This window comes from Silene latifolia, chromosome Y (genome assembly GCF_048544455.1).
Source record: "Silene latifolia isolate original U9 population chromosome Y, ASM4854445v1, whole genome shotgun sequence".
NCBI classification, from domain to species: Eukaryota; Viridiplantae; Streptophyta; class Magnoliopsida; order Caryophyllales; family Caryophyllaceae; genus Silene; species Silene latifolia.
In genome coordinates, this window is record NC_133538.1 from 10,451,007 (window position 1) to 10,460,721 (window position 9,715).

At 32.5% G+C, this 9,715-nt stretch overlaps 1 protein-coding gene across 1 annotated transcript; it reads left to right on the forward strand.

The window, feature by feature from the left end:
• The first annotated feature begins 819 nt into the window (after positions 1 to 819).
• Positions 820 to 8,311, forward strand: LOC141627588 (uncharacterized). Its single transcript, XM_074440823.1, has 4 exons — positions 820 to 904; positions 1,063 to 1,794; positions 1,968 to 2,584; positions 8,228 to 8,311. The coding sequence occupies exons 1-4, from the start codon at positions 820 to 822 to the stop codon at positions 8,309 to 8,311; spliced, it is 1,518 nt and encodes a 505-aa protein (XP_074296924.1).
• Positions 8,312 to 9,715: the final 1,404 nt, after the last annotated feature.

Below are 9,715 nucleotides of genomic sequence, written 5' to 3' on the forward strand. Positions count from 1 at the left end.
AATTCACTTGTAATATAACATAATAGTTCTTTTATCGACATTTGATTATTACTGTCCTCGGGAAACCGAGATGGTAATGTCCTTATATGCTAAGGAAGGCCTAGTTAAGGCTCATCTGGATATGGGGGTGTTACAATCTCTCTCCTCCTTCACTAATCCACTCTAATTAATCACTAATTTACTATATATTTGTTTTCCGCTCATCCATTTCTCTCTCATCTTACACATTTCATTTCTCTCTTCTCTCAAACTCTAAAAAAAACCCAAATAAATAAAAAAAACCCAAAAATCCAAATAAATAAAAACCCAAAAATCCAAATCTTATCTATATAAAAGCAAGAGACAATACTCATCAGAGAGCACGCCACGTCATTATTACATTTTCTTTTTATTTTATTTTTTTTCGAAAATTGACATTATGGTGGGACCCATGTGCGTGCAACGTATTTAATTACTGAGATATCCGTCTTTCAAAGCATGCGCTTAAATCCGTCTCGCAACAAATTCTATAAAGTCATCTTACGGAATACTTCTTCAAATTAACATTATGATAAAATTTTATACATTCCGTGTTAAGAAATTGAATAATAATTACGCAGAATTAATTACAAAAGCGAGTTACCGTAATTGAATTACATAATTACTAAACCAAAATTAAAGAATAAAAATACATAATTTCAGGAAAAAATATCACTTATATACGAATCGAAAATACATTGAGATGAATTACAAAATGAATAACAAGTATTTTTCTTATGAACGATTTTGCCTTGTGCAGTAAATTTGTTCGCGACGTTATTATTTTGTGGCACTTTGTCTATGTCGAGCAGAGTCTGGGACAAAACTTGGCAACTGCTATTGGACGACATCCTTCATAGGCAACGCACTATTCTTAACAATCAAGGTGTGTCTTCATTTAATAGTAAACATTTACCGCTATTTTAATTAGAACAACTTTAAAACAATTCTTCATATTTCGCATTCTTACCTTCATCTATTCTATGAATTGATTGTCACAGATATAAAATCACATAGATAATATTGCAACTTTTTTAACCACAGATTTACAGCTTACCGATGAAGAGTTGCAAAATTATGCACTTATTGATATTGAAAATTCTCTTCAAATAAATGGTAGTTTACTTCGTCGATTTGGGGGAATGCCGTTCCGAGACATGTCTGCAACGACACATCATCGAAATAGTTTAGTCATGGATGCGTTGTCGTACGATAGACAGTCCTTGAGTGAAGAACATGAGATTCTGTTATCTTCAGTGACTGGTGAGCAGAGGTTAGTGTATAATGAAGTGATGGAAGCTGCTTTAAATAACAAAGGAGGGGTGTTCTTTGTTTATGGATATGGTGGAACTGGGAAAACTTTCCTTTGGAGAGCTTTGTGTGCCTGTTTCAGGAGTAAGGGCGATATTGTTGTGGCTATTGCGTCAAGTGGAATTGCAGCAACATTGATACCAGGTGGTGTAACAGCTCATTCCAGGTTTGGAATTTCCATTAATGTAACGGAGGATTCCATATGCTCCCGAATTAAGCCCGGCAGTGATTTAACTGAACTTTTGATACGTGCTAAACTCATAATATGGGATGAAGCACCGATGCCTCATAGGCATTGCTTTGAGGCCCTTGATAAAAGTTTAAAAGATGTAATGCGTGTTTTGGACGTGGGAAATGCTGAAGTGCCGTTTGGTGGGAAAGTTGTGGTATTCGGGGGTGATTTTAGACAGACATTACCGGTTGTTTCAAAAGGAATTAGAGCAGATGTTGTGGCTGCATCCCTGTGTTCATCGTATTTATGGTCTTTCTGCACGGTTTATATATTTCTTTCTTTAAATATCAATATTACCGTTTTATGTGAGTCTTAGTTAAATTAATTTTGTCGTACTATATTTATATAATTTAAAACGTATACCACTTATAGGTACTTAGATTGACCAAAAATATGTGATTGCAAGTTGGTACTTCAACTGACAATGTTGAGGAGTTACGAAAATTCTCCGAATGGCTCTTGGAGATTGGAGATGGTATAGCAGGCGGTGAAAATGATGGAGAAGTTGATCTAGAATTACCAGCCGACTTACTAATTCAGGATGTGACGAATCCTATTAAGACATTAGTAGATGTCACTTATCCGGATCTGCTAGCACAATTGTGGAATCCGGAATATCTCCAACAAAGGGCAATCCTGGCCCCTACTCACGAGATTGTTGAATCAGTAAATGAATATGTTTTGTCGCTTATTAAAAAGGATGAGAGAATTTATTTAAGCTCCGATGAGGTGTGTAGTGATGCCAGAGGTACAGGTGACGGTGACATTCACTCTATTGAATTCCTCAACAGTATTAAATGTGCCGGACTCCCGAATCACCAGTTGAAGTTGAAGGTCGGTGCTATGGTGATGCTTCTGCGAAACATTGATCAATCACGTGGGTTGTGTAACGGCACGAGACTAATTGTGATTGATCTGGGGGCACGCGTGATAAGATGTACTGTCTTAACTGGTAGTCATAAAGGTTATAGAGTGCATATTGCTCGACTAACACTTACTCTATCGGGCACCTGTAGATTTCCGGTACGTTTCAGTAGAAGACAATTCCCCATCGTTGTTTGTTTTGCAATGACGATAAACAAGAGTCAAGACCAGTCTTTATCTCAGGTCAGCATCTATTTTCCAAGGCCAGTGTTTAGTCATGGCCAGCTTTATGTCGCACTTTCCAGGGTCATTCGAAAAGAAGGCTTGAAAATTTTAATTTGTGACTCAGATATGCGTACTTCTACTACGACTACTAATGTAGTGTATCATGAAATTTTTCAATTTTTAGAATAATTTGCATTTGTTAAAGTTGATTATTAGATTATATTTCTTTTATCCGAATGTAAAGTTTTGTATGTATGCATTTTTTATTTACAAGAGTAGATAACGTTATTTCCTTATAAACCAGTGCATGTCAACACATGTTTTTAACAAATTTAAACATTAATTATGTACATCGTTGATTTAGACCATTTAGATAGGTACAATAGAAATGCAAAAATAAATATACATTAAAAAAAATTATCCCGGCCCAAATACATACCCGTGCAATTTTGCACGGGTTTAAAACTAGTAAATAAAAAAAACCCAAAACACCCAAAAAAATCAAAAACCTAATAAATCAAAAATCCAAACAAATAAAAAAGTTCTCTTCCTCTACACCACCACCCCACCCGACACCACCCACCGCCACGACCCACAGTCTCACAACCACCGCCGCCGTACCATTTTTTTTTTTTTTTAACGTTTTGATGTTATTTTTTATGTTTTGAGTTGTTTTTTTTCATTCGTTATTTTTGTTGTGTTTTTTTCATTTGTCATTTTTGTTGTCTTTTATTTTGTTTATTATTGTATTTTTATCTATTTTCTCAATTCTCGCTTTTTTTTACATTTTTTTTCTTAAGATTTTGGGTAAAATAAATCTCATATAATAAGTTAATTTTAATTTGTTGTCGTTTTTTCATTTGTTATTTTTGTTGTCTTTTATTTTGTTTATTCTTGTCTTTTTATCTATTTTCTCAATTCTCGCTTTTTTTTACATTTTTTTCTTAAGATTTTGGGTAAAATAAATCTCATATAATAAGTTAATTTTAATCTTTTGAAAAAATAACTTTATTATCTCGTTTTGTGGTGGTAGTTTGGTGGACTAAAGTTATACAAAGAATGGACTAAAGTTATAAAAAAATGGACTAAAGTTATACAAAAATGAACTAAAGTTATACAAATATGGACTAAAGTTATACAAAAATGGACTAAAGTTATACAAATATGGACTAAAGTTTTACAAATATGGACTAAAGTTTTACAAATATGGACTAAAGTTATACAAAAATGGACTAAAGTTATACAAATATGGACTAAACGTATAACTCCACTCAGTAAATGTATAACTTATACTCAGTAAATGTATAACTCTAGTAACGATATGAGTAACTTCTACTCAATGAATGTATAACTCCAGTAGAAATGTGTGTAATTTTTGTATAACTTTAGTCCAATTTTTGTATAACGTTAGTCCATATTTGTATAACGTTAGTCTATTTTTGTATAACTTTAGTCCATTTTTGTATAACTTTAGTCTATTTTTGTATAATTTTAGTCTATTTTTGTATAACTTCAGTCCATTATTGTATAACTTTAGTCCATTTTTGTATAACTTTAGTCCATTTTTGTATAACTTCAATCTCATTTTTGTATAACTTTAGTCGTTATTTATATAACTTTAATCCATATTTGTATAACTTTAGGTAATTTTTGTATAACTTTAGTCCATTTTTGTATAACACTAGTCCTTATTTGTATAACTTTAGTTCTTCATATGTATAACTTTAGTCCTTCATATGTATAACTTTAGTCTATATTTGTATAACTTTAGTCCAAAATTGTGTAACTTTACTACAAAATCGCATAACTTTAGTCCAAAATCGCATAACTTTAGTCCAATATATAACCGAAATCCTAAAAACCATCAATACTAACTTTAAACCAACAATACTAGATCTGAAAAAAAAAGCCATTATCTAAATATCAAAATGTAATATAAGACATAATTGAAATAAAAAAAATATAAAATAAGTAAATAACAACATAATAAGTAAATAACAACACACAACAAAATAGTATAAATTGTATAACTTTAATTTTTGAAGAATATAACTTTAGTCGTAAATAGTATAACTTTAATGTTTTAAGGGTATAACTTTAGTCGTAAATAGTATAACTTTAATGTTTTAAGGATATAACTTTAGTCGTAAATAGTATAACCTTAATGTTTTAAGGGTATAACTTTATTCGTAAATAGTATAACTTTAGTTGTATTTACATATAATTTTGAAAATTCAAAATAAAAAAAGTGATGAAAGTTGAGAAGAAGAAAACTAGATATGAAAACTAATAATAAAAAAAACCAAATAACAATAACAAAAAAAACCCATAATAACAAAAACCAAAAAAACCCATAATAACAAAAACCCGTTAATCTATCAAAAAAACCCGTAAATCTAACAAAAAAACCAAATATAAACAAAAAACCAAATAACAATAACAAAAAAAAACCCTAGAAGTAAATCATGATTCATCAAAAAAAAAATTAATAATGAAATACAATACAATAACAATAATTGAAATAAAAAAACGTCAGATCTAAACATTTAAATATTTAAATTTGAAAAATTTATATATAGAAGTGTATAACTTTAATGCACACAGTGTATAACTTTAATAGACAAGATGTATAACTTTAGTCCAAAATTTGTGTAACTTCAATTTATACAATGTATAACTTTAGACATTAACAGTATAACTCTATTTTGATTATTATATAACTTTAACCCAAAATATGAAACTTAAAAAAAACTTGAAAAATAACAAATAACCAAATACCAATAATAAAAACCAAATAACAATAATAACAATAACAAAACAAAAACCCAAATAACAATCATAAAAAAACAACACCCTCAAATCCTAAAGCAAATCTAAAATCTAAAAAAAAAAAAACGAAAAATGCACGTGGTACCCCTAAACTTTACCACTTTGCACATGGTACCCAATATTTTAAGTTTGTGTACATAATACCCCTCATGTTTGATTTTTATGCACAACGTGCCCTTTTTGTCGCTATAAAAAAATTCAAATGAGTATAACTCCTAGACCGAAATTCAGATTAAAAAAAAATGGACGAAAAAAAAGAACGAAAAAAAGGAGAAAGGAAGAGCAGGGAGGGAGAAAGGAAAAAGGAGAAAGGGAGACCGGTGTCGGTGAGGCGGCAGCAGGGAGGGAGAAAGGCGGCGGCAAGGAGGGAATAGATCCGGTGTCGGGTGGTGGTGGGCGAGTTGTGGCTACCGGCAGAGGGTGGTCGGGATGTTGTCGTGAAGGCGTGTGGTGTGAATGGTTGTGTCGGGATGTGGTGGTGTCAGGCGACGGGAAGAAGGGAGTGATGGGGTGGTGGTTGCCGGTGGGGTTGTCGGTGTTGTTGCTGGTTATTGTCGTTGTTGTTGTTGGTTGATGGAGGTCGGCTGGTGTTGATGTCGTTGGTTTCAGTTTGGTTTTTTTTTTTTTTTTTTTTTTTATAGAGAGTGGGAGGAAAATGAGAGAGAAAGAGTAATGTGAGAAATGAGAGAGGATGAGTGAATGAGGAAGTGAGTTGGGAGATTAGAATGGTAAAAGAGTTATACAAGATTAGGAGGAGTTATACAGGATTAGGGAGGGAGATTAGGAAGGTTCATTTGTGACCCTTGAATGAGATGTAATCTTATCCCTCCATCCCTTCCATCCTAAGGTCCTTATAAGGACTTAGGGACTCATTAGATATAATGGCCTTATAAGAACCCTTCTCTCTCTCTCTCTCTCTCTCTCTCTCTCTCTCTCTCTCTCTCTATATATATATATATATATATATATATATATATATATATATATATATATATATATAGGAATGGGATCATGTGAGTATGACTCATATATTTGAGGATTGAGGATTAATACTAGGCTGTCGATCTAAGAGATCCAACGCTCCCTATTATTTGCGGATCATTAAGGGTAAATTTGTCATTTCAACGTGCGCACATATATACCCCTTCCCCAAAGAAATTCATTCATTCTCGCTTTGATTTATTTCTCTCTCTACCTTCTCTCTGTGTTTTCGTTCCCCAGAAACTCTCAAATATTCCCTCAATCACTCGCGCTATACAAGATCAACGTTCGATTCGTTGTTGTTTTCGTCATCTCATTCCATTTTCCATCGATACAATTTATTCTTTGTTTGCAATTACAATTTCAGGTTTGTGTTTGATTAACTTCCTTTTTCAATTTTGTTAAAAATTCATAGTTTATAATCATATTTCTTTTCTTAGAACTATTCTTGATGCATTTTTGTCGTTCATTCGGAATTATGTAGCTATTCATCCTGATTTACATGCTTTATTTGTCATTATTTGTCATTTCCCCTAAATTAGGTTTAATTTGAATTTCATATGATTTATTTGTCTTCTTTTTCATACATCCACGTTTAAATTCATAGTCTTTTTCTTGATGTAGTAGTTGTTGATGTAAAGCTTTTAGCTCCTGGAATTAAATGAAATGAAATCAAGTGTTTTTGATTTTCAATCTTGTTGTTTCTGATTTGTTCCTTTGTTTTAATTTGGTTACTTATTAGATCTAAAATGTGTGCTACTTGATTATTTCTTGTGTTTCTTTGTCTCAATCATTTGTATACCTTCACTTATGAACGGAGTAATCGATTTAAGAATCTAGGTTTATCTATTCTCCTTTTAATTGATGACTTTCTTTAGTATTATAACTATATTAAATTGCTACCTGGTTTATTAATGAGACTAGACTAGTAATGCTTGATTGTTGGTTAATTGTGTTTATCCTTAAATCGATTTACGCTTCTTTTTTGCTAGGCATGTCGAATCTGCACTAGAGTTTGACAATCGGTTCACGATTATTCATCTAATTTACGCTCAGAGTTATTTATCATCATTCATCAGCTTATGAATATCAGGACAAATCATGTTCGACTACAATGGAGGAGCCGAGAAGTGAACAATACAGAAAAAACTATTGTCTTTGGAATTTGATCACAGCTGCTTGAGAGCAGCTTAACATAATTTATTAGTAGCAAATTGGCAATGTGTCTGACTAGCATTGTTAAATGTTAGTTGCTTCTTGCTTTTAGATCAAATCGTCTTGAGATATTTATGTGAAATCGGTATAAATTTTGAAAGTCTAGTGTTACACTCGGATTGTACGTTGAACTACGCTCTTTTATGTACGACTGTACGAGTATTTTATACCGTACTTCTGTTTTTTGCAATGCGTCTCCTGTTCTGGGAAGCTAATTAGTTTTTGCTGGCTGTTTTGAGCAATGCGTCTACAGTTGAACTACACTATTTTAGGTATACAAATAAATCATGGAAACTCTGGTTAGTGTAATGATTGGTGAATACGCTTTCTAGAGCAATCATAAAGAATTCACATATTTGAGTAGTCTAACTATGTTAATCTAATGTTTCTTTCTAGAGAAAGGATCACTGCAATAATTAACTATGCTATATGGTGTACATATATGATAATGATTTAGTGAGAGCTTTTGTTAATTTAGAATGTCAATAGCGACCAAGTTTATTGGAAGAAGCATGTCATTCTGTTTGTGTGTATGAGATAATGCTATTGCAGTGCAGTAATGAAGTTACTGAGACCAAGGCAGAGGCAGATGCTTTACTACAGTGGGCATTAAGCCTTGCTCAACTTCATATCTGATATCACTACAATAAGTACACCAGTATTATTCTAATGGTTTAACTGTGTTTTTGGAAAATGATCTACTGGCTGGTAATTGTGTCCTATTCTTTTTAGCAGGTTGAAGGGATTTGGTCAACTACATGATCTTATCATCTGAACTCTTGTAATGGTGTTAGTGTCACAACTTGAAGAAGACTCCAAATATTTAAGTCACAAGAGTTTTTTTACTCAATTAGCTAGTTACTATGGTTGTAATCTAAGTATTTGCTACCGAAATTTTAACAATGACCCTTTTCTAAATTAATAATTTGGCAGTTTCTCGTCTATTAGCTCAAAAGGTAGAGCATTGTGTTATTTCACAAGATGTGGGTTCGAATCCTACATAGACAAACAATGCAATTGTATAGGTTGAACTTTCGCAAGATCATACTTCACCCAAAACAATATCACAGTTATAAAGATTGTTTTCATCCGTCAACTTTTGTGATATTAAGAAACAGTATCACAACCATTACCATATAATATCACACTTCACCCCAACCAATATCACAATTATAAAGATTGTTTTTATCCCTCAACTTTTGTGATATTAAGAAATAATATCACAACCATTACCAAATAATATCACACTTCACCCAAAACAATATCACAAATAAAAACATTTGTAACTGCAACCATTACCAAAGAATTTCACCTTCACCCAAAACAATATCACAGTTATAAAGATTGTTATCATACCTCAACTTTTGTGATATTAAGAAACAATGTCACAACCATTACCAAACAATATCACACTTCACCCAAAACAATATCACATATAAAATAAATTGTTTACATCCTTCCAATTTTTGTGATATTAAGAAACAATATCACAACCATTAGCAAAAAATACCACCACCACCACCACCACCACACACCCACACCTCTGACTAACATCTCCCACCGCCGGCAAGCATTCCGGCGCACCTCTAACGTCCCTAACCACTTCACTACGCATAACCACTATCACGCTGGATGCCGGCGTAACTCCGTGAGAAAAGATTCATAATTCCAGCAAGCACGCAAAATCAACTTAGCAATTGAATCGAGACACCAATGGCTTGTCGCCCACCTCAATCAGAGCTAACAAAAATAATTCCTACTATTGGATTTTAGTTACAATATCATAATTTATGTAACACAATATCACAATGCATCCAATACAATATCACACTTGTTTACTGCAACATAAATAACACATGTAAGATGAAGAATAGTAGACCCTTTGAAATAGCACAAAAATGCAAATGAAATTGTACTTTGAAGTAGCACATTAACAGTAGCCTATGTGGGACTTGAACCCACATTCTTTGCGCATTGCACAATGCTCTACCGATTGAGCTAATAGGCTTTTATGATGGGGTGTTATAAAATGTAGCCACA